Genomic DNA, 26,657 nt, shown 5'->3' on the forward strand with positions numbered 1-26,657 from the left:
AGTGATTTCCTCTTTTGTGAATTGATTGAAGTTTAAGAGTCTCTTGGTGCTTGTTTTGACTATCGTTGAGATACGTTGTGGTGATTGTGGTACTCTCTTTGGATGGTCGCGGTGACATTGGGAAATCCATAGATGAGAACTATGAACTCTGAGGTGTGCTTTTGTAGCCCTACATAATTCTCGTCCTCTCTTGATCACAAAGGAATGACCTCCGAGTACGTCTCCATTGCATGTTTTAGTGGAAATATCATGTGATTATACCATGTTAATGTTGTTGGGAGTTGCCACTAGTGAAAATATGAAGCCTAGGCCTTATTTCTCACCATTGTTACACCATTTATGCTCACTTTTGTCACTTGCTACCTTGCTGTAATTTTTATTACAGGTTTATATTACCTTGATTCGCCACACCTATCACCCATATTTTACCATCTACTCACTGAACTGGTGCACCTATACAATTTACCATTGTATTAGGTGTGTTGGGGACACAAGAGATTTCTTGTTTCTTAATTGTAGGGTTTCTTGAGAGAGACCATCTTCAACCTCTACTTCCCTGAGTTTGATAAACCTTAGGTCATCCACTTGAGGGAAATTGTTGTTGTCCTACAAACCTCTGTGCTTGGAGGCCCAACATAGTCTACAAGAATAGAAGCATGCGTAGATATCAAGCTATTTCTGGCGCCGTTGCCGGGGAGGTGAGTGCTTGAAGGTATACCTTTAGATCTTGCAATTAAATCTTTTCGTTTCTTGTTTTTATTTTCACTAGTTAGGCTTATAGAAAACTGCACTCTTAGTTCGCTGCTTGGGGAAGGCCGCTTTACCACACCCGTGGTAGAGAAGTATCCTCCACCTACTGAATGTATCCCATTCAAAATACCACTTGGGATAATTGAAATAATTAGGAATGATTGTTATGCAGGAGATGGAACAGTCAATCCTAGTATTCATTTGTTGAAACTTACAGAACTTTGTGAGTTGTTTAAGATTTCAGGTTTGACAAGAGATGGAGTCATGAGGAAATTATTTACCTTGTCGCTGAAAGGAAAAGCATTGGAATGGTATAGTCAACTAGATGATTCTCACCTACGGGATTGGGAAGAGATCCCGTCTCTCTTTTACTCCAAGTTTTATCCTCTTCATAAAGTCCATGAGAATAGGAATTATGTTTATAATTTCTATCCTCATTACGGAGAGAGCATATCTCAAGCTTTGGGGAGACTAAAAACTTTAATGCTAAAATGTACTAACCGTGGGCTCCCCAGTACACAATTAATCTATAGTGTTCAGGTTGTTTGTGATAGTCCTACTCCCACTATTACCAATGAGAAAAATTATGCTTATGTAGAGAGTAAGAGTACCTGTTTGCATGTGGATCATGGTAACAATGCTTTATGTGATACTTATATTTTTGAGTATATTCATAATCCCACTGAAAAATATTATGAGAAGGGAACATATGCTTATAGATATTTCAATAATATCAAGTTCCCTCTTTTTATGTTGAAGGTTTTGAAGCTTCACTTGTTTTGCCTTCCTATGCTTATTGCTTTCTGCTTCAATGAACTATTCTATTGCAATATTCCTATGCATAGGAAGCATGTTAGACTTAAATGTGTTTGGTATTTGCTTCTTGATGCTCTCTTTTGTTCTACAACTCGTATTTGCTTCTTGATGCTCTCTTTTGTTCTACAACTCTTATTCCTACGAGAGCATCATTAAAATCATAATCCTATCTTTATGGCTATAAAGAAAGAGCTCTAGGGAGACAACCCTTGTTGTCTTTACTTTGAGTTTTTACTTTTAGTTTTTAGTGGTCTTGATGTGTGTTACTACTGTAGCAACATCATTGTATCTTTATTTTTAAGCTTTGTGCCAAGTTTTAGCCTCCGATTGCAAGAAAGTTCAAAAGTTGTGACATGTTGTCCAGAAACAGATTATGTCTGCTTGATGGACAAATTCACCAAAAATCACCAGGTCATCTTTTTTATCTGAATTTTTTTACAGTATGCTCTATACAATTGACTTTATCATGTGTGTTCTGAGTTTTTTGATTAGAGTGGCAGAAGTGCCCTGAAAAAATTATTTACTGCCTGCTTGTTTGTTTTTCACAGATTCTGCCACGTTTTGCGTTTTCATCGTTTTGCAAATCTTAAGCTTGCTTTTTCTTTGCAAAAACTTTTTGGCAATCTTGAGAAACAGTAGCTCTTCATGAAAATATTTATTTCTAGTGGAGAAAAAATATTTTATTATGGGTACTAACCACTCTAATCAGCTTATGACGAGTTCCGTATGAAGGGAGTTTTCAAGTATGCGATGGAAGATGATGAAAGAAGATCCAGGAGTGTCAAGCGCTCAGGCTTGGGGATGCCCCCATGCACCCCCAAGAAATTTCCAAGGAGATTCAAGTGTATAAGCTTGGGGATGCCGCCGTGCATCCCCTTCTTCATCAACAATCATCAATTCGCCCTTCTCCATGCTATATTTTTATCACTTCATATGTTATGTGCTATGCTTGGAGCGTCCCGCTCTTTACTTTTTAGTGTGTTTTAGTTTTTCTTGTTGTTCATAACAAGTTGTACCCTAGCCTTCTGTGTTTGGGAGAGAAACACGCTCCACTCCACCCTAGAACACAACATAGGTTTTCATGCTTATCTTTTTGTGTGTTCTTTATCTTTTCATAGCTGCTATCATGTTTAGCTCTTAGTTTTCATGCTTTATCTTTTTAAGAGCTTTTATTTAGGATGCTTTTGGAACTCTCTTGAGTTATCATTTTTATCTTGATTAGAGAGTTGGCTTGTTGCACTAAGTTGTGTGTCTTGCATGAGTAGGTAATTGAGGTTGCTATTTAAGTCTAGTAGTAACTTGCAACAGTTTTGAGGTATTGATTTGAGTAATGTTTGGACTTTTGGTGTCAAGAGCTAGAGCCTATTAGTGATAGGTGTCATATTTTGGGAAATTCGTGTGTATTTTCAAAAACTACAAAAAAAATTAGCTGAGAACTCTAGCTACTAAATGGATCACTAACCTCTGGAGGGGTTGGAATATATAGAGTACCCTCACGTTATCATGGGTCAACAATGCGCAAGGATAACCAAACCCCCAAACACTCCTCCTTGGGGTACTTGTCTCTTTGTGAATCTCCTGACTAGATACAGAGTTACCGATAATAAGTGCATGAGTTCTTCAGACTAATGTGAGTATCCGATTGTTGGCACTTCCATCGTCCATATTTTGCTAACCTCTTCGGTACCGTGCATTGCCCTTTCTCATCTTGAGAGTTGGTGCATACTTCACCGGTGCATCCAAACCCTTGGCATGATACGCTCTGTCATCATAAGCTTCATTATATCCTTCCCCAAAACAGTCACCATACCTACCTATTAAGGCATTTCCATAGCCTTTCCGAGATACATTGTCATGCAACATCCACCATCTCATGACTTGATCTTCATGTCATACATGATTTTGCTTGATCGAGGAAATGCATGCTAGTTGGGCCTTGCCCTTGTTATTGATACATGACGCGCTAGTATCATTGCATATCCTGCTACACTGGTAGAGGCATACATTTGCATACATCATGATAGTTTTCATTTATATTTATATTAAGTACTTCTTATAAAGTGTGAAGATCTTCTTTTTATTCTTGTAAAATATAGAGTGTTGCCCTTAAGTGAGGAAAAGATCCCAAAGAGGACAAATTAAAAGATCCCAAAAGATGACACATGAAAAGATCCCAAAGAGGACAAATGAGAGATAAATAGAAAGAGCCAAAGAGGCCACAAAAAAAGAGAGAAGGGGGCAACACTACTATTCTTTTTGAAAGATCCACACTCGTACTCCATTGTTATATTTGTACTCCATAGAGATTATCATTCATGCATAACTATGTGGGGACCCTTACACTATAGAACTTGACTTGTATATTCCAATGATGAGCCTCGTCAAATGAGCTCTAGGTCTTCATGAGCAAGCAAATTGGATGCACCCCCACTAGTTCCATTGGAGAGCTTACCTTAGCTCATATGTGCATCCGTTGCATGGAAATCCCTATTCCTCACATCATATCTATCGTTTGGCTTTCTCTCGCCTATGATTGTCCTCATTGATGTGAGCCTTTCACACCTCTTTTGTCTTCCTTCCCCATCATTATTCTCTTTGCCATACTAAGTGCCAACATATCTTGCTCGCGCTCATCCATTGCATGAGTGCTCAAAGTCAAAAGGGAGAGGATCATTTTGACTTGTGCCTGACTAGTGGTATGGGGATGAGTCAAAATAAGATTCCGAAGGAGACCATGTGTGAAGTTTTAGTAGATTGAGTTCTCAATTAAACTATATATTATTTTTATGCTCTAAACCCATCTCCCACTTCTTGCACGCAAACACCATTTGGAGACATTCGAGTCACGGACAGCGAGAGCTCTTGCACCTTTATGTTCTTATTTTGCTAATTTCAATACTAGATATAGACAATTGCTTGTTATTGTCTTGACTTGAATTGCATATCTTACTTGCTTTACTTTGAAGTTATTATATGTGTGTTAGCATATCACCACAGAAATTATGCTTGTTATGATTTACCTACTCGAGGACGGGCAGGAATTAAGCTTGGGGATGTTGGTACATCCCAAACGTATCTATAAATTATGCTTGCTCCATGCAAGTTTTGGGTGATATTGCTATGTGTTTTGTACACTTTCATACCTTTTTCAACATATTTGGACTAACCTACTAACTCAGTGCACCCAGTGCCAGTTTCTGTCTGCTGATGTCTGTGAGTTGCAGGTTTATACCCATATTTACACTGCCCGAAAAATTTCACAAAAGTATATAAAAAATCAGCATTCCAGATGACTCCAGGCTATCGAAGGAGGGCTAGAGGGGGGTCACTAGGACCCCAGGCGCCCTGGTGGCGCAGTCTGCCCCTGGCCGCGCAGGGAGGCCGCCTGGATGCGGCCCACCCCCTCTGGTGCCCTACCTTGGCTCCTATTTTTACCCCCCATGGAGGAAATCCTGATTCGGGAACCCTTTTCTCCAGAATCAATTCCGAACTCCGCCGCCATCGCCAACAAGTTTCAGGGGACCAGAATTCCTGTGTAAGCACCCTGCCGGGACGGGGAAGAGCCCCCGGATTCATCTCCATCGGCGTTGCTTCCTCCCTCCATGAAGCGGGAGTAGTTCCTCCTCGGGGCTGAGGTATTCTACAGTAGCTATATAGTTAATTCTCTCTCCCATGATGTGATCTTGATTGTGATCATAGGCTATGTTAAACTAGGGTGATCCCATGTTGTTTCCCTTCTTCTATGTATTGGATTGATGTAGTCACTTGATCTTATCTAGTATAATCTCCGAGACCATCGTGACAGCGGTCTATTGGACATGTATTAGAAGAATATTTTCATGAGTGATTTCCTCTTTTGTGAATTGATTGAAGATTGAGAGTCTCTTGGTGCTTGTCTTTGACTATCCTTGAGATACATTGTGGTGATTGTGGTACTCTCTTTGGATGGTCGGGGTGACATTGGGAAATCCATAGATGAGAACTACGAACTCTGAGGTGTGCTTTTGTAGCCCTACATAATTCTCGTCCTCTCTTGATCACAAAGAAATGACCTCCGAGTACGTCTCCATTGCATGTTTTAGTGGAAATATCATGTGATTAGACTATGTTAATGTTGTTGGGAGTTGCCACTAGTGAAAGTATGAAGACCAGGCCTTGTTTCTCACCATTGTTACACCGTTTATGCTCACTTTTGTCACTTTCTACCTTGCTGTAATTTTTATTACAGATTTATATTACCTTGCTTTGCCACACCTATCACTCATATTTTACCATCTCTTCACTGAACTAGTGCACCTATACAATTTACCATTGTATTAGGTGTGTTGGGGACACAAGAGACTTTTGTTTCTTAATTGCAGGGTTGCTTGAGAGAGACCATCTTCAACCTCTGCTTTCCTGAGTTTGATAAACCTTAGGTCATCCACTTGAGGGAAATTGTTGCTGTCCTACAAACCTCTGCGCTTGGAGGCCCAACATAGTCTACAAGAATAGAAGTGTGCGTAGACATCAATGGCCTCCAGCCATTTGTCGTAATCTGGGCCCACATCATTTCTCTATAGCTCGTAGGTTCATTGTTGTCGAGCAACATGACCTCCAAGACAGGATTATCGTACCACTCTCGAGCATTATGTGTCCTTGTCGACCTACGAGGTTTGGTAGTGACTTGATCTGATGCTTCATGATCACCATCATCAGCTTCCACTTCAACTAGTGTAGGCGCCACATGAACAATTTCCCGCGCCCTTCTACTCTCTAGTTGAAGTGATGGTTAAAAAACCTCATCAAGTTCCACCATCCTCTCACTCAATTCTTTCGAGAGAAACTCTTTCTCCAGAAAGGACATGTTTTCATCAACAAACACTTTGCTTTTGGATCTGAGATAGGAGGTATACCTAATTGTTTCCTTTGGGTATCCTATGAAGATGCAATTATCCGCTTTGGGTTCGAGCTTATCAGGCTAAAGCCTTTTGACATAAGCATCGCAACCCCAAACTTTAAGAAACGACGGCTTGGGTTTCTCTAAACCATAGTTCATACGGTGTCATCTCAACAGAATTAAATGGTGCCCTTTATAAGGTGAATGTGGTTGTCTCTAATGCATAACCCCAAAACGATAATGGTAATTCGTTAAGAGACATCATAGTATGCACCATATCTAATAGGGCGCTCCTGCGATGTTCGGACACACCATCACACTATGGTGTTCCAGGTGGGATGAATTGTGAAGCAGTTTTCACATTGTCTTAAATGTATACCAAACTCGCAATTCATATATTCATCTCTATGTTCACATCGTAGATATTTCATCCTCTTGTCACGCCGATCTTCAACTTCACTCTGAAATTTCTTGAACTTTTCAATAATTCAGACTCATGATTCATCAAGTAAATACACCTGTATCTACTCAAATCATTTGTGAAGTGAGAACATAACAATATCCACTGCATGCCTCAACACTCATTGTAATGCGTACATCAAAATGTATTATTTCCAATAAGTCACTTGCTTGTTCCATCTTACTGAAAATGAGGCCCTCGGTCATCTTGCCCATGTGGCATGATTTGCATGTCTCAAGTGATTCAAAATCAAGTGAGTCCAAAAGATCCATCTGCATGGAGCTTCTTCGTGCGTTTACACCAATAGGCATGGTTAGCATGTCTCAAACGATTCAAAAACGAGTAAGTCCAAAGATCCATCAGCATGGAGCTTTTTCATGTGTTTTACACCAATATGACTTAAGCGGCAGTGCCACAAGTAAGTGGTACTATCATTACTACTTTGTATCTTTTGGCATCAATATTGTGAACATGTGTATCACTATGATTGAGATTCAATAAACCATTCATATTAGGTGCATGACCATTGAAGCTATTATTCCAGTAAACAAAATAACCATTATTCTCTTTAAATGAATAACCGTATTGCAATAAACACTATCCAATCATGTTCATGCTCAACGCAAACACCAAACAACATTTAGGTTTAACACTAATCCTGAAGGTAGAGGGAGCCTGCGATGGTGATCTTATCAACCTTGAAAACACTTCCAACACACATCGTCACCTTGCCTTTAGCTAGTATCCGTCTATTCCGTAGCTTTTATTTCGAGTTACTAACATTTTTTAACTAAACCGGCATCTAATACCTAGGTGCTACTATGAGTACTAGTAAAGTACACATCAATAACACATGTATCTAATATACTTATGTTGACGTTGCCAGCCTTCTTATCTACCAAGTGTCTCGGGCAGTTCCGCCTCGGTGATCATTCTCCTAATCATAGAAGCACATAGTCTCGGGTCTGGGTTCAACCTTGGGTGTCTTCTTTGGAGTGACAATTGACTTGTCATTCTCGAAGTGTCCCTTCTTTCCCTTGCCCTTCTTGAAACTAGTGGTTTTACTAACCATCAACACTTGATGCTCCTTCTTGATTTTTACCTTCGCGGTGTCAAACATCACGAATAGCTCAGGGATCATCTTTTGCATCCCTGGTATGCTCTAGTTCATCACAAAGCTCAGTAGCTTAGTGGCAATGAATTTGGAGAACTATATCAATCACTATCTTATCTGGAAAATCAACTCCCACTCGATTCAAGTAATTGTAGCACCCAGACAATCTAAGCACATGTTCAACGGTTGAGTTTTTCTCCTCTACTTTGCGGACAAAGAATCTTGTCGGAGGTCTTACACCTCTCAACACGGGCACGAGCCTGAAATCCTAATTTCAGCTCTTGGAAAATCTCATATGTTCCGTGACGTTCAAAACATTTTGGAGCCTCAATTCTAAGTCATAAAGCAATACGCGCCGAACTATCATGTAGTCATCAAAACGTGTATGTCAGATGTTCGCAACATCTACAGACGATGCTTGGGGTAGTTCACCGAGCGGTACATTAAAGACATAAGTCTTTTGTGCAGCATTGAGGACAATCCTCAGTTTACAAACCCAGTCCTCATATTTGCTACTATCTTGTGTCAACTTATTTTTCTCTAGGAACATATCGAAATATAGGGGAGCTACAGCGCAAGCTAATCGTCTACTACATAATTTGCAAAGATATTCTAACTATGTTCATGATAATGAGTTCAATTAATCATATTACTTAAGAACTCCCACTCAAATTGACATCCCTCTAGTCATGTCATACATCAAATATATAATATCATGTACTTGGCCATATCATATCACAACACACCCTGCAAAAACAAGTTAGACGTCCTCTAATTTGTTGTTGCGTGTTTACGTGGCTGCTATGGGTATCTAGCAAGAACGCTTCTTACCTACGCAAAAAACCAAAACGGTGATATGCAAATTTCTATTTAACCTTCTACAAGGACCGCCTTTGTCGAATCCGATTCAACTAAAGTAGGAGAGAGACACCCACCAGCCATCTTTATGCAACAAGTTGCATGTCTGTCGATGGAACCGGTCTCTCGTACGTGGACGAGTAAGGTTGGTTCGGGCCGCTTCATCCCACAATATCGCCGAATCAAGAAAAGACTAAGGAGGGCAGAAATCTGAATATCAACGCCCACAAACTCCTTTGTGTTCTACTCGAGATGTCATCTACGCATAAACCTCGCTCATGATGCTACTGCTGGGGAACGTCGCATGGGAAACAAAAAATTTCCTACGCTCACCAAGATCAATCTATGGAGACTAACATCTACGAGAGGGGGAAGTGCATCTACATACCCTTGTAGATCGCTAAGCTGAAGCTTATATAACGCGGTTGATGTAGTCGAACGTCTTCGCGATCTAATCACGATTCGTCCCGCAATCCCATCACGATCCATCCCGATCTAGTGCCAAACGGAAGACACCTCCGAGTTCAGCACACGTACAGCTCGATTAAGTTATCCGCCTTCTTGATCCAGCAAGAGGGGCACAGAGGTAGATGAGTTCTCCAACAACACGACGGCGTGGCGGCGGTGTTGGTGGAGCTGATCCGGCAGGGCTTCGTCGTGCACTGTCGAACCGATCTAGAGGAGAAACGAACTAGAGGAAGGGAGAGGGGTTGCGCCTTGGATTGTGGTGATGCTGCCGTCTCTCCCCTCCACTATATATAGGAGGGAGGGGAAGGGGTGATGCCCTAGGGTTTCCCCTAGGGTTGGCCGGCAGCCCCAAGGTGGAGGACTACAGCTCCAACTAGGAGGTGGGCGTGGGGGGAGTCCTCCTCCAATTAGGACTCCTCCCCTCTCTTCCCTCTTGGGGCATAGGCCCATAGAGGCTGGCTGCCCAACCCACGAGGGGCTGGTGTGCCACCTCCTAGGCCCAAGTCCCCCCGGTGGACCCACGGGGTGGGTCCCCCCCGGTGGACCTCGGAACTCATTCGTCACTGCCGGTACACTACCGGTAATGCCCGAAACTTTTTCGGAACCCGTATACCTCTTTCCTATATATGAATCTTCATCTCCGGACCATTCCGGAGCTCCTCGTGACGTTTGGGATCTCATCCGGGACTCCGAACAACCTTCGGTCACCAACATATATAACACAACTATACTGAAATGTCACCGAACCTTAAGTGGGCAGACCCTGCGGGTTCGAGAACTATGCAGACATGACCTGAGACACTCTCCGGTCAATAACCAATAGCGGGACCTGGATGCCCATATTGGCTCCTACATATTCTACGAATATATTTATCGGTTGAACCTCTATGTCAAGGATTGAGTTAATCCCGTATGTTGTTCCCTTTGTCCATCAGTATGTTACTTGCCCGAGATTCGATCGTCGGTATCTCCATACCTAGTTCAATCTCATTACCGGGAAGTTTCTTTACTCGTTCCGTAATACAAGATCTTGTGACTAACTCTTTAGTCACATTTCTTGCAAGCTCATTGTGATGTTGTATTACCAAGTGGGCCCTAGAGATACCTATCCATCATACGGAGTGACAAATCCCATTCTCGATTCACGCCAACCCAACACACACCTTCGGAGATACCTGTAGAGCACATTTATAGTCACCCAGTTACGTTGTGATGTTTGATACAGACAAGGCATTCCTCCGATGTCCGGGAGTTGCATGATCTCACGGTCATAGAAACAGATACTTGACATGAAGAAAATAGTAGCAATAAAGTGACACGATCACATGCTATGTTGATAGTTTGGGTCTTGTCCATCACATCATTCTCCTAATGATGTGATCCCGTTATCAAATAACAACTCATGTCTATGGTGAGGAAACCTTGACCATCTTTGTTCAATGAGCTAGTCCTTAGAGGCTCACTAGAGACAGTGTGTTGTCTATGTATCCACACATGTATTTGAGTTTCCAATCAATACAATCCTAACATGGATAATAAACGATTATCATGAACACGGAAATATAATAATAACTAACTTATTATTACCTCTAGGGCATATTTCCAACAAAGCTCTGGCATTTTTTCAGCCACACACACCGTGACCAAGAAAACTCTAGGATCCTTAGATGTCGGTTTCGGTTTTTGCGCCCATAGCCGCTGCCAAGGGCTAGTTCGAGCCACGTGTGGTGCTCTCCATCTGTCGTGCTTGCAGGAAAGAGAGAGAAACAAGCGGTTGCCTTTGGTTGGATATACGGATGTTTGGACGCCTGCAAAACAATGTCCTTAAATTTGTGGCTAGTATATACAAATACGGATATGCGGATTGATCGGCATACTTTTAAGGAATGGATAGCAAAAATGATCCATACACTACTGTATGTACATATACGGGTGCTTTGAGAATCCGCTTTTGAGATGCCCTTGTACCATATAAAAATCAAAGGGGTTTTTAACAAGAGGTTTGAGACAGAAATCCTATGAAATGTATTGCAAGGATTCCGCACCTAAAAATCTTATCGGTTACAACCCTACAAATCAAATAAACCATGTACGATTTTTCCCCCAGGAATTCCTTAAATCAAAAGACCCAAGTATTGTGTTTTCTTTTCAATGATAAGATTAGTTTTTGGAATTCCTACTCTTTCCTTTAAATCTCCATGTTTCACTTTATTTGAGATGTTCAATCGAGCATGCATATTTATCTATTTTCTTCCCTTTATAGTCAAGAAATTATTTTCTACAAAGTTTCAATGGAGTGTCTATTCACTATGTTAGACCCTCAAACGTCCGTGGACGCACCGTCCGTGAACACTTATCAGTCACGTCTTAAATAATGTATTCTACAACCGAACATCTTAAATTAGAAACCTCAAATCCATATTATTACATGCAACGTAAATCTAATACAAGCGGAGCTCGTCCAACTCCGTCGTGCCCATGTCCGACGGTCGACTGCGCCCCTGGTAGTGTCGGTCCGGTCACCGGCAAGGTAGATCGAGTTGTACATTAGACACTAGCCGGCTCACGGGAGTCGAGCTCCCGCCATCTTCCATGCCCTACTCTTCCTCTTCGGAGCCCGTAACCCGAAAGGTGCCGGTGGACATCAAGTCGATGACGGATCCTCCCTGTGAGAAAATGATGTCCACCATGACGCGGTTGCATCCCCCACACCTCTGCATTATACGGGGCGCCATCTCCCGGGAGGGGCGGAGCGCAAGGCGGACGACCATCTCCTCCTCGAGCCCGTGTGGGATGAGCTCGTGGTCGACGGACCTAGAGGTGAAAGATTCGAATCCACTGCCCGCCATGCCGGAGAAGTCCGGAGGTGAGCTTGGATGGCAGATGTGAGTGGAGGGGAGTGGAGTGAAGTAGCTAGGGTTTGGTCTCACGAGCGGATGGGAACGAATATACGTGGGATCGATGCGGGCCAGCGCGGGCTAGGCCGACGTGGCTAGCGTGTCCGGTCTCCCCCATATCAATCCCATATTTGTGTTGGATATGAAGGGTGTCGGTCAGCCCACACGTTTGAGGCTTGTTTGAAACGCTCGGTTGGGTTGAAATTTCGTGACCGGTCATTGACCGGGCGTCCAGTCCGGGCGATTGAGACAAGTATGAGGGGTACGGTTGGAGATGCTCTTATACACCCTTTGTTTCTAAATATAAGACTTTTTGATAGTTAAATTTAAACTGTCAAAACATGTTGAAGTAATACATTCCTTTTTTTTGGGGGGACACTATCGTATACATTCATATGGGTATGCACATAATATGGCATCTAATTCCATCATATTTATGCTCCTGTGTTTTTGATTGACCATGTGGGTATGACCAATGAGGCCTCCTTCGGTTCAAAGAAAAAGTGAAAGAAATACATATACAAAGGAAAAGATGAAGGAAATTTCCTTTGGTTTCAGTTTCAACGGAAAGTGCGAGAATTTTACAATTAATTTGGACGTCCTTTTCAAATTCCTACTCACGAAGAGTGAGATTGAGATTCTTAGGGCATAATAACATGTTTTTTTCGTGGTTAAGTGAGATTTATCTATCAATAATAGTGTTACATTATGCTAATTATACCTTTTCATTTGATTTACTTTTATTTGACTCTGTTTTTTCTTTGTTTTTGTATTCCTATGAACCAAACATCAGGTGTGTAAAAATCTCACGTCTTTCAATCCTCTGTGTTACACATGTATTCCTATTTAATTCCTAGTTTTTATTATTTTCTGTGTTTTTATAATCATACGAACCAAAGCAAGCCTGTAGGTCGCCAGTTGGGCTTCTCACCCTAATCCTCAACTTTGATAATTAAATATTTCCATTCCAGTAGGTAAATATTCTCACGTGATTGGAATACATGTGATGGTGTCCGAGGTATGTACGGTTAATTAAAAAGGCATGAAATTCACTCATTGACTTTGACTAGTCATAAGCACAGCTCTCTGTGGATAACTAACATGGACAATGTCAATGCCTACGTTTTCAAAAGAAAATTAAAGATTCATACGTACTTGTCAGTGATGTCTGGGTATCGTAATTGCTTCCCTTTTGCAGCTTTGACATGTTTAATGATAATCATAGTTGTGTATCGGACGTCATTTTTTACTCGCGGTGTCACATCAAATCCCGTTATAATCTCTGTTTATCCTGGTGAACATTTTTCTACACTCCACCAAGGCGGCTAGGGGAAGTTTCCTGGTAATGGCAGAAGGTAACGATTACATTATTGTAACTAGCAAAAGAATATATGCATTGCAACCAGAAAAAGATCCCATATAGTGAGAAAAATTCAATAGTAACATAAAATTCAACTCAACAAATTTGCTTATTCTCTCCAGTCCGGTGTGTAGGGCTAGCTAGGTAGGGCAGCACGACCAAGATGTGTTTCTATGTCTATGATCGATCTCCTCTTCGCGTACGTTTTTACCAATCATCAATCTTTTCGTTGCTCGACAAGCGAAGCGTCCAAGAGGCCCACTAGAAATTTTTCATGCATGAGTAACACAGCTGGTTACTCACACTATGAGTAACATCACATATATTAAAAAAATAAATCTACAAGCTAATAAATAAAGTGTTTCATGACACTATATTCATGTCACTCTTCATTATAAAGGTAGTAACATATACATGTTACTAGTTAAAGTTACTCCCCATTATGGATAGTCTAACCAAATAATAACCATAACTCAAGACCGAGTAGCTCCATATCCTTTACTTCAACATAGTATCTCATCTCTTTTGCCGCTTATCCTCCTTTGCATCCTCATCGACAGTGGCCTCGATGGTGACTCAACCACAACACGTTTGAATGTGTTCAATCCTAAGGAACCTCTTTATCAATGCTTTCTTTGGTCTCCGTTCGGGTTTGGCTGAGTGATTCATTTGCATGTGGCCTCAATGCTCACACAGTCATAACGTGTTTAAAGGTGGTCAATTCTAAGGTCTCTTTCTCTGTTGTAGGTTTTGTCAAGGCGTGCATGCGTGGTTATGAATGGATGGTTGTTTTGTCTTCAATTTGGTTTTGATGAGGTATTTGTTTAAAAAAATCCTGGATCAACGCTATTATGAAAGACTGACGGATCGTGTGCTATTGATTAAGTTTGCACTCTAAATAGTATTTTAAAAATGATTAATAGGTAAAATAACATTATGTTCATATTTTACATATTTTATTAATAAAAATTCATATATAACATGTTAAAATTAAGACTAGGGTTTAAAAGATATAATTATTATAGAAAACATTTATTCTAAATGGACCGCGGGTTGATTAATCAAGATAGTGGACGGTGCGTATAAAATGCCAAAGACGATTCGTTTCTCTGTGACTTAAAGGTGGACTGTGGGTTAATTAGCTATCTCTGTGATTGAAAGGTGGACTGTGGGTTAATTAGCTATCTCTGTGACTTAAAGGTGGACTGTGGGTTAATTAGCTACAAAGTCAGGGGTTTTCATAAAAAGAAAAAAAAGATTCATTTTTCCAGTGACTTAACAATGGACTACTAGTTAATTTTCAAAAATACAGGGGGGTTTCTCTATAAAATTATCAACGGACGGGAAAACCCGCTAATGCCTTTATTACTAGGCATAGATTTGAAGATTTGCATTTCATCATGCCATTAATATCGCACACCAAATTAAAAACTATGAACATTTTCAGAAAATCATTGGAGCCTTCTTTATATTTTAGTTAAGTGTTTTACGTTTTCCCTTACAAAGCTTTTAAAAATTTGCATTTATTTTCTACTTCAAGCATGATCCCCAATCTTTGTCCAAAAATCTTTTGTCACATAACCAAGCCCCACTAAAATTATCATGATTTTTGGATAATCCTGGCTACTACTTATTAATACCTTTTTGAATCAAATTCAAATAAGTTTGAATTCAAACTCTCCCAAATTTGCTGAAACTTATTTTTTGGGGCTAGTTAGAAATCATGGACCTCGCATAATAAGTTTCAGCATCATTCAGCCTCTCTAGCCATTTCTTCTTCTTCCAAAGCTCTCTTTCTAAAAAAAATCTGTTAAAGGTAATAGAAAGGGTAGACCTTTTCTTTCTCTAATTGGGCCACCCAACTGCTCCTGCGGCCCACCTTCTCCCGTGACCTAGCCCACCTCCTCCTCACCTTATCCTCACAGCCTCTCTGAAATACCTCTATGCCCAGAAAATGTTCCAAGTCTGATAACTCAAAAACATGTCTAGCAGTATTGCCGAAAATGATGTTCATGCATATATTTACATTGTTCCTCTAGTTTAGGTACACTATTTAAGCACCTGATCAGAACATGTCTTTAGATTTGAACATTTCTTTCACACAATGGGACCTGCCTCTACAATCTATTGTACAAATTTATAAGCGCATCTAGTTAATGACTACTTCTATAATAGAGCCCCTGTAATAAATCTATGGTTCAGTACAGCCTCGGCAATTGGTCGTTTACGGTAATCTGGATTAAGCATTGCCTACAGAAAATAAATCAGTGTAAGAACACTTTGTTAAAGATGAAGGAATCGGAAGTAGATTCACTGAGTCCACAGTTACTAGTAAGCATGCATAAGTATCATCTGCAGCAGCAGAAGGTCTGTAAACAGATAAAAATTAACTATAATCGTAGAGGCAAACCTGCAGCAACTCCCAGCCGGCACCATCACCTAAATCTAGAAATTTTACAGCTTCCGATAATTTATCATCTTCCAGACAATACCTATGTGAATTCGTAAACATAGATAAGCATGCGTATTGATTCTGAATATCACAAATCACAAGTAACGATCAGGTAAAAAAATAAGCGAGAGCAGATTTTATCAAATGAATTTCAAAGCAAAATTATTCAAACATTGGAATGTTTAAACTTTAAACTATGTAGATGTTTTGTTCTAGCGGTTCATACTCTCTTGCAGCATAAATGTCCAGACGAAAAGTGTTCTCCAAGAGCCTCTGCAGAATAAATAAGTACTTTTTTAGATATCAAAGTGTATAAAGGAAAATAATATTTTTCCCATAAAATTTCCTTGCAGGAATTTCACTTATGAACTTAAATCTAAATTAAAATCAAGAACCTGCAAGGAAATGCCATCCATGATGCCTGCTTCGCAAAACGGAATAAATGCCATGTATGCAATAAGCAACCCAGCTCCATATCTGTTTTTTTCAATCACAGGTATATGTGAGAGACTTGCATTTTGTCACTCGAAAAGAAAAGGAAATACTTGCATGTCATCAGCTACTCCAAAAGCTCGCTTCTCCAAAGGAGTTGATGCTCCAGCAGCAGATGCTCGACGCCAAAGACCGTCTGACAACGCTCCAACCCCCATAGACGAATACCTGTCATTATAAAAGTATATCTATTCTCTAAAGCGCTTTCTCATTGGTAAAAGAAAATGCAGCAAGGATGGAGCTATACCCGATATCTACAGAAAATGCCAAATCACGGAGCTGTGGAAGTAAATAGTATCCATTTTTCTCTGCAACAGTGCTAAATAAGAGGAAGTTACACTAATAAGTAGTAACAGAACTGAAATTGAGCCATAAGCTGTAGAATGGGCAGTAAACAAGGAAAATGCATAATACTTGAGTACAACAGAAGAGGGGCCAAGGCTTTGGTGCAGTCTATCATGATTGTGCATGTGGACAAGGCCACACATAGCTCCATTAAGTAGCCTAAGGACAAAATATCTCTTCAGTTCCAATTTGTATGCACGATCATAGGGATTCCAGAAATTAGGTCGTTCCTTCAACTGCCTTTCGCTTGTTATTTTTGCATAGTCTGCAGCACTGTATCTTCCATCATCGCGGAAGGCAAGCCACTGTAGAAAAATTACATCAGTCTAAAAGCATTACAGGATCGTCTATGAAGTGATGAAGTTATGTGGTGATAGACCTGCTCTCCAGTAGCTGTCTCAAAGGCTCCTAACAGGAACTGAATGTTCTCACAGATATCCCTCGCATCACTCTGAAAGTGGAAGAAAAGGAAAACAAATTATTTTTTGGAAATTTCATGTTTGACATATTCATCCAGATCGGCAAGTTCAATCTCTGTTAAAATCTCACTATTTTCCTAACCTGAAGAAAAGCATGAGTCCTCAGCTCATTCAATGCCATCAAATTAGCTTCAGAAGCACCAGCCATTGCTCCAGGGTATACCTTGTAGCATAAACCTATGTCTTAGCACATATAAGATCATGAATGAACTCATATGTCTGGGAAAGGTAATAACTAACACCATCAGATAAACCAACAAAATTGAATGGCTGAAAAATTGTAGTGAAAGAAGAACACGGTTCCAAAAAATAAACTTGGAACTATTGGTCCTACACCCAAATAATCTTTTCAAGGCACACTTGAATCAAAGGGAACTATCATGTGCCATATCATACAACTGAAATACTATGAGCATGTACAATTTATAAAAATGCATGGATAAGCATTACAGGACTGTGTGTAACTAACATCGTGGATTGAGAAATACAAGCTATACCTTAAATACAGTTTGTGTGCCCTTCAATGGACCTTGCACCACTCTTCCCTCGTAGAGTCTGCAATAGACTATGATACATCGATAGTATCAGTAGACCTTTTCTAAAACGTTACACATCGAAACAACATCAGAGAGAGAAGGAAATAACCTAATTTTCACTTCTCCTTCTCCAACATCTTGGACTCTTAGTCGCTCAATCTCTTCTGGTGAATATCCAAGACTAAGGTCTTGATTAGCAGCATCATTTGGAAGCCCTCCAGATTGAGAAGATGAATAGCTGTTTCACATGACAGTGTTGGAACTCATGATGATTTTACACAAATTGAGCTGTATGCCCAGCAGCAAAACACGCTTCATGGCCACAAAATATCTGACAATTCATTTAACAACTCGACAAATACTAAGAAGTAATGGAAAAATTAGATGCAACATCTATGGTCCCATGACATTCTGTGGACATTTTCTTGTAAGAAATCAGCAACATCAACATCTGAATACTTCGGTGGATGCATTACATGCCTCCTAAAATGTAACCACATGACATTCTTATTTGCTACTTGTTAGGTTGATCTCTCACCGCGTGGGCCCAACGGCCCACCAGGCCTTGATCTATGCGCCCTGATCGGGGGCGCCCAACCCATTATGGTTGGCGGGCCCATGTGACCCGCGCTATATAAAGGACGGTGGGGTGCCGGGGCACGAACTACGAGATTCGCCGCCGTCACACCCCTACCGACATACCTATCTGATCTAGGTTAAGCGCGGTGCTCACGGAAAGCTCCACCCACGCCTAACCCTCTTTCTCCATCATCGCCGTCGCCACCACACCGATGGAGAACGGTGCGGACTCATCCGGCTCCGGGCAAGGTAACTATACGGGTTTGTACCGGATCAATCTATGCCTAGTTGATCCACGTTCTATCAATGGTATCATGAGCCACTAGGCAAAGATTCATTCGGTTGAAAGAAATCGAAAAGAAAGTTTCCCCTTCCCCTCCCCACATGAACCCTAGATGGGCAAGTACCGAAGACAGCCTAGGGCCTCGTCGGAAAAGAAGCGCCGCCGCAAGGCCGCGCCTGTTCCTCTCGATCCCCACACGCATCGGCAAGCCGAGGTGTGGGGAAGAAGAACCTACCTCCTCGGAGGCAAAGTACGGATCTAGATCCAAAAGAAAACCAAGAAAAGTAGACGGATCCGATCCGCAAAAGGCAAACCAAGAAGAACTAAAGATAGGGAAAAGGGGAACGTGGCAAACAAAGGCAACGAGGCACCACGGACAACCCATTCGACGGCGACGCGCTCCCCGCAAGGGAACGCGCCATCGGCGAAAGGGGAGGCCACGGCGCCATGTATCTTTCTCTCTCTGGCACGGGAAAGAAAAACGAAGCAAGGCAGCGCGCGGCGTGGGAACCCTCGGCCACTACGGCCGTCGGCCAACCCCATCTCCCTCGGCCCCAAGACAAGCCTCACGGGGCCCCAGAGACCCTCTCAGCGGGGCATGGATGCCACCGCGCGAAGGAGGGGCCTCGGCCTGCCGCGGACCGCCGTGGACAGGAAGCAGGAGGGGGGGTCGACGAGGCTGCCGTGGGCTCCGGCCGCTGCGCTGCGCCAGGAAACAGGATCGGCCGCCGTGGGCTGCACGGGACAAGACCGACCGGGGTGGGCTCCTCACCTCCAGAGCACCTCGCGGGAGGGAGGACCTAAGGCGCACGCGGCAGGAGGTCGCTAGACCCCGCCGCCGGCGGCCGGTGCCTCTCCTGGCCACGGGCTGCTCGGGAGGCAAGGGGCCGGCGCCGATAAGGAGAGGAGCCTCTCGCGCGAGATGAGAAAACGGCGCAGAGGGGGGAAATGACTGGGTTTCGGCTGCCGATTCCCCTTTTGTTCCCTCGATCCGGGTGGGGAACCGTTGGATCGCAGGCAACGGTTGAGATGGCCCCAGGGATGCAAACCCTAGCGCCGGCTAAGGGGAAATGGGCCGTTACGGGCCACAACGGGATGATGGCCAGCCGAGCCAGGCCGCCAGCCGCGCCAGGCTACCCGCTGCGCCAGGCCGAGGCAACGCCTCTGGCCAGCGGGAGTAGGCCGCCCCAATCCCAGGCCGGCCCAAGCAGATTTTCTGATATAAAGGGTTTTTTTAAGTTTTTTGTCTTTTAAGGCAGATTTAAAAGTAATTTCTAAGCATTTTTTATGTTTAGAAAGAAGAAGCAAAAATGTTCAAAGTTTCTGTGAATATTTACAGAATTGTTATATTATTTTTTCTGCAAAGAAAATTAAAAGAATTTCTGAGAATAAAATAGTTTTCTCAGAAAAGGAAAAAAATCATGAATTTTGAAAGCATTAATAAAGTTCATGAATTTTATTTTAAATGTCAGAATTATTTTCTGAAAAGTTAAGAGGCATATGAAATTTTATTTCACGTTTTCCGCTACTAAACAAAATATGGAATATGGTCATGTTATTATTCTGACCAACGTTGTTTAGTAACATGATCATGTTGCATATTGCAAAATGATGCATTTATTTCTATCATTTGCCCAACGGTAATGTAGATTAATATGCATAGGCAATTGTATGATTATTTTAACCAACGTTAATTAATGCATATGATTGTCGTACTGACTTCGCTTATTTGGTGATTTCAGGAGGTTTTCATCTGATGAGCTGCCTCAAGGATGTTCCTACGCTCAGAGGGGATAATTACTCTGAGTGGATGAAGAAGGTTGATATGGCTTTGTGCATTGCTAAGGTGGACTGGGTTCTGGAGGAACCACAGCCAGTTGCACCCGCAGATCCAGTGAGAGATGCTGACGAGGATGATGAAAGCTGGGAGAAAAAGCAATGGGATTGTGGCAAAGAGGAGATGTCCTACTCCATTCGTAACAGGTTATGGATAAATGCCAACAAGAAATGTTTGGCGTTTATTAAGAACACTATTGAGACCACGATCGTGGGCTCGATAGCAGAGTGCCCTACGGCAAAGGAGATGCTCAACAAGATAAAGAGCCAGTTTACTAGCTCTTCTAAGACCTATGCCACCTAGTTGATCAAACAACTGGTGACAGAGAGCTATAATGGAGGTGGGCATGGAATCACGGAGCACATCCTTAGGATGAGCAACACTGCGGCCAAGCTTAAGCCCATGGACGCGGACCTGGAGATTAAGCCAGCTCTCCTCGTCCACCTGGTCATGGCTTCGTTGCCTAAGGAGTTCGAGACCTTTGTACTCAACTACAACATGCAGCCCGAGACTTGGGATATTGAAAAGGTCATCGCAATGTGCTCACAAGAGGAGGAGAGGATTAAGGCTTCACATGGTGGCTCCCTTAACTATGTGAAGGAAAAGAAAAAGGTTTTCCCACCTAACCAGAATTCTCCCTCAAAGCCACAGAACAAGCTCCAAGGCAAGGCTCCCGTCTTTTATCAGCCAAAGCCAATCACAGTAGACAAGGACACTTGTATGTACTGCAAGGAGAAAGGGCACTACAAGAAGGACTGTGCTGCCTGGCTAAAGGTCTTCATGGCAAAGAGAGGTAACTTTATTGTTTCCTTAGTAAATGAATCTCTGTATGTAAAGTTTTCAAAATCTACTTGGTGGATTGACTCAGGTGCAACTGTTCATGTTGCAAATTCTTTACAGGGGTTCAGTTCGACGAGGACCATGTGCCAAAACGAAAGAAGTATTGAAGTCGCGAATGGAGTCCAAGCAGAAGTTGAAGCCGTAGGTGACGTCTCCTTGGAGCTAACCGAAGGATTCACACTTCTGCTTAGTGATGTTCTTTTTGTGCCTTCATGTAATAGGAACTTAATAAGTGTGTCGTGCTTAGACAAAGATAATTATCAATGTGTTTTTGGACATGGTAAATGTACCGTGTGGTACAATAATGATTATGTAGGCAATGCCTTTCTTCATGATAAGCTTTATTTGTTATCAATTCGTGATAAAGTGAATTATGCAAATAATGTGAATGTGCCAAGTTCTTCGTCGAACAACGAGCAAAAGAAAAGAAAGAGAACTCACGACTTCTCGAAACTATGGCACTGTCGATTGGGCCATATTTCCAGGGGGAGAATAGAAAGGTTAATCAAAAGCGAAATTCTTCCAAAGTTGGAGTTCTCTGACTTAGAACAATGCGTAGATTGCATTAAAGGAAAATATGTAAAACAGATAAAGAAAGGTGCAAACCGAAGCACAGGAACACTGGAAATAATCCACACTGATATTTGTGGACCGTTTCCGGTGAAAAGTGTGGATGGTTATGATTCATTCATAACATTCACAGACGATTACTCCCGCTTCGGTTACATTTATCCAATCAAAGAAAGAAATGAGGCATTGGATAAATTCAAGATATTCAAAGCTGAAGTTGAAAATCAGCTTGACAAAAAGATTAAGATTGTGAGGTCCGACCGTGGGGGGGAGTACTACGGTCGATACACACCATATGGCCAAGTCCCTGGACCTTTTGCAAAGTTCTTGCAGGAGACTGGCATTGTCGCCCAGTATTCAATGCCGGGCGAGTCTCAGCAAAATGGAGTAGCTGAAAGGCGCAACCGTACCCTCATGGATATGGTGCGCAGCATGATGAGCTACTCCGACATGCCATTGGGTTTGTGGATGGAGGCGCTTAAAACCGCCATTCACATTTTCAACAGAGTACCAAGCAAGTCGGCGCCCAAAACACCGCACGAGCTGTGGACAGGAAGAGTGCCATCCCTGCAACACTTCAGAGTGTGGGGATGTCCAGCTGAGGCCAAAATGTTTAATCCAAACATTGGAAAGTTAGATCCAAAGACAGTGAGTTGCCATTTCATTGGCTACCCTGATAGATCAAAAGGTTTTATTTTCTACTGTCCAGACAGATTCACAAAGTTTGTAGAAATGAGACATGTTGTCTTCTTAGAGGACGAAATGATGAGGCGGAGCATGGTAGCTCAAAAAATAGATCTTGAGGAGAAAAGGGTGCATGCACCCATTCCGATGATTCAAGAGCCATTTTTCTCGCTACCAGCTGTGACTCCAACGATGACAACTATGGGAGAAGACCCGGAACCTGTCCTTCAGGAGCCGACTGAACCTGTTGTTGATCATGCAAGGGAATTGCAGCAAGAAAAAGTAGAAAGTGTGCCAGACAATGAGGCACTTAGAAGGTCTAACAGAACAAGAAGACCTGCTATTTCTACTGATTATAAAGTCTATAACACGGAAATGGTTCATAAGGATGGTGATCCCACCACATACGAAGAAGCCATTAAAAGCCCTGACTCATCAAAATGGCTAGAGGCAATGGAAGATGAGATGAAATCGATGAGTTCCAATAATGTTTGGGACTTAGAGATCATTCCTAAAGGAGCAAAGACAGTAGGCTGCAAATGGGTCTACAAAACGAAGTATGACTCTAATGGGAATGTTGATAAGTATAAAGCCCGACTTGTGGCAAAAGGATTCACGCAAAGAGAAGGAATAGATTACAATGAGACTTTTTCTCCAGTCTCTTGTAAGGATTCCTTCAGAATCATAATGGCACTAGTTGCTCATTTTGATTTAGAGTTGCATCAAATGAATGTAAAGACGGCATTTCTAAACGGAGATTTAGAAGAAGATGTCTACATGAAACAACCCAAGGGTTTTATCATGGAAGGCAAGGAAAACATGGGATGCCGCCTAAAGAAATCCATTTATGGGCTAAGGCAAGCCTCTAGACAGTGGTACATAAAGTTTAATGATACTATTAAAAGGTTTGGATTTCAAGAAAATGTTGAGGATAATTGCATTTATGCAAAGTTTAAACATGGGAAATATATTTTCCTAATCTTGTATGTGGATGATATCTTGCTTGCAAGCAATGGTATTAGTCTACTACAAGAGACAAAGAAGTTTTTATCCTCGAACTTTGACTTGAAAGACCTTGGTGATGCATCATATGTTTTGGGCATTGAAATTCACCGAGACAGGAAAAATGGAGTCTTAGGACTTTCACAGAAAGCATATTTAGAGAAAGTTCTCCAAAAGTATAATATGCACAAGTGTAAAGCCACGCCTGCTCCAATAGTCAAGGGCGATAGTTTTGGGAATCACCAATTCCCAAGAATAATTACGAGCTCGATGAAATGAAAACAATACCGTATACTTCGGTTGTTGGAAGTTTACAGTATGCCCAAGTGTGCACACGCCCTGACTTGGCATTTATCACCGGGGTACTCGGTAGAAATCAAGCAAATCCAGGCCAAGAGCACTGGAAGATGGCAAAGAAAGCTCTGCGTTATGTGCAAGGCACAAAAGAAATCATGCTAACATACAGGAGATCTGAGTCCCTAGAGATAAAAGGGTACTCAGACGCAGATTTTGCGGGAGATAGAGATGATAGAAAATCCACGTCTGGGTACGTGTTCACTCTCGCAGGGGGGGGGCTATTTTATGGAAAAGCTCCAAACAGACCATAGTTGCATCGTCCACGATGCAAGCAGAGTTCATAGCATGTTTTGAAGCCACCGGGCAGGTGATATGGTTAAAGAAATTCATACCCGATTTGAAAGTGGTGGATTGTATTCACAAGCCACTAAAGATATACTGTGACAACAAGCCACTAAAGATATACTGTGACAACCAGCCCGCAGTATTCTATGCTCACAACAACAAGTCTAATAATGCTTCCAAGACGATAGACATAAAGTACTACGTTGTGAAAGATAAAATCCAGGATCAAACTATAAGTCTCGAGCATATAAGTACAAGGTATATGCTTGCGGATCCGCTAACGAAAGGCCTACCACCCAGTGTGTTCAAGGAACACTTAGCCGGCATGGGTTTGTTGGAAAGCCTATGATCCCTGGAATATAAGAGGCCCAAAAGTAAAGGAATTTGCTTCAAAACAAAAGTGTGTTGTAGCTGTATGATTCTATTAGCAATTGAGCTGTGACGATGAGACATGCTCTACATGCTTATATGTGATGGAACAAATGACAAGTATAAAGTCAAAAGTAAAAGTCAAGATCAAGGGGGAGAATGTTAGGTTGATCTCTCACCGCGTGGGCCCAACGGCCCACCGGGCCTTGATCTATGCGCCCTGATCGGGGGCGCCCAACCCATTATGGTTGGTGCGGCCCTGTGACCCGCGCTATATAAAGGACGGTGGGGTGCCGGGGCACGAACTACGAGATTCGCCGTCGTCACACCCCTACCGACATACCTATCCGATCTAGGTTAAGCGCGGTGCTCATGGGAAGCTCCACCCACGCCTAACCCTTTTTGTCCATCATCGCCGTCGCCACCACACCGATGGAGAACGGTGCGGGCTCATCCGGCTCCGGGCAAGGTAACTACATGGGTTTGTACCGGATCAATCTATGCCTAGTTGATCCACGTTCTATCACTACTCCCTCTGTCTCAAAATAAATGTCTTAAGCTTAGTACAACTTTGTACTAGAGCTAGTACAAAGTTGAGACAGTTATTTTGGGACAGAGGGAGTATATGATACTGCTGGCCATGTCCGGTGAATTTATCTGAGGTGTCCTAAGCTAACTAAGTAACGGGAAATGTCAAAACCACACAGTATCCTGAATAAATTCAACACATTCTGTCAATCTCACCACAAGAATGTCTCCAAAACAATGTTTCAGCCTAAGAAACACAAACAAAAACTTGCCATTTCCAGTGATTTCTGCTGTAAACGGCTAATTAATTAAAATAACCTAAGCAACATGCTATTGCTAGAGAACAGTACGAATGCTCCAACCAATTCCACCCCCGCGCACGCAGCCCAACCGTCCTAGGTTTGGAATCAACTCAGAACGTAAGTACACATCTCCCCGTGGGTACTAACTGTTAGTTTTTGAAGGAAAACGGAAAGGGGAGATGACCCAAACATGCTGACCTTGTGATGTTCATGAAGCCATAGCTACCCAATAATCTGCCCACTTGGAAGTACGCGGGGTTGGTCATCAGCGCCGCCGAAATCGGCCGTAGAGATCGTCGGCAAGGCCTCCGGCGCCACCTTCCGGGATCCGAAGAGACTAGTAAGAGCGAGGGAAGAGCCTTCAGCATCGTGATCGACGGAGTTCGTCGCCACTGCGCTGCGCACAAGCCTGAGACTGACTGGTGTTTCTTGGGGATAGACAGCTCAAGCCTCCCAGCCGCAGAAACGGAAAAGCTACTTTTTTTTAGACAAAGAAACGGAAAAGCTACTGTGAGGGGTGTATCCCTGATAACGGGCCGCAAGGATTGCCTCTCACACCATCATCGGCCTATTACCAGTTTCTTTGCCCTTTTTATTTTGCGTGTTAGTTTTCGCCTTTCTCTTTATCTGGATTTATTTTTATTTTTTTATTTTATTTTATATTAATATTTAGTTTTTTTTTATTTTTCATCATTATTTTTATACTTTTATTTTAATGTTAAATATTTTTCACGTTTTCTTTTTTTCTTTTCTTTTGCCATGGATGCATGCAATTTTCTCATACACACTTTTTTTTCAAAGTCATGAACATCTATTTGAAAATACATGAGCATCTGTTCTGGAAGTACACAAACATTTCTATTCTGCGAATGGCCAATCTTATTTGGGCCATCGTACATAACATTTATGTGGCAAATCATCGACGCCATGTCAACACAAGTCTAAGAAATTGATCATGGCCAACAAAAACAAGAGACGATATTAAAAGGAAAATTATTTATTTAAATTGGATCGACAATATTTTTGAATAGAAAATCAATGTAAAGATGAAGACTCTAAGAGAAAGAAGTTGCTAATTGGATAGATGAGCAGGCAAGTCCAATATGGACCATGCA

General features: G+C 42.1%; 1 protein-coding gene across 1 annotated transcript; it reads right to left on the minus strand.

Annotated features, from left to right (window-relative positions):
• Positions 1–15,596: 15,596 nt before the first annotated feature.
• LOC123403490 lies at positions 15,597–26,024 on the minus strand. Its single transcript, XM_045097422.1, has 12 exons — positions 25,741–26,024; positions 18,016–18,144; positions 17,868–17,925; positions 17,453–17,533; positions 17,271–17,342; positions 16,961–17,196; positions 16,794–16,865; positions 16,604–16,714; positions 16,450–16,531; positions 16,281–16,327; positions 16,013–16,094; positions 15,597–15,852 (listed from the first exon to the last, which is right to left on the minus strand). Exons 1-12 carry the CDS (start codon positions 25,908–25,910, stop codon positions 15,769–15,771), a joined length of 1,224 nt encoding a protein of 407 aa, XP_044953357.1. The 5' UTR covers positions 25,911–26,024; the 3' UTR covers positions 15,597–15,768.
• Between the last annotated feature and the right edge of the window lie 633 nt (positions 26,025–26,657).

Source organism: Hordeum vulgare, chromosome 6H, assembly GCF_904849725.1.
Source record: "Hordeum vulgare subsp. vulgare chromosome 6H, MorexV3_pseudomolecules_assembly, whole genome shotgun sequence".
Taxonomy (NCBI): domain Eukaryota; kingdom Viridiplantae; phylum Streptophyta; class Magnoliopsida; order Poales; family Poaceae; genus Hordeum; species Hordeum vulgare.

What these genes read in the sequence shown, in the direction of transcription:
- LOC123403490 (XM_045097422.1), bottom strand. Translation starts at nt 25,910, where the DNA reads ATGCTGAAGGCTCTTCCCTCGCTCTTACTAGTCTCTTCGGATCCCGGA. An exon ending in GAAGGAGAAGTGAAAATTAG is followed by an intron (nt 17,926 to 18,015) that starts GTTATTTCCTTC and finishes AGTCTATTGCAG; the next exon opens with ACTCTACGAGGGAAGAGTGG. An exon ending in AGACAGCTACTGGAGAGCAG is followed by an intron (nt 17,197 to 17,270) that starts GTCTATCACCAC and finishes ATTTTTCTACAG; the next exon opens with TGGCTTGCCTTCCGCGATGA.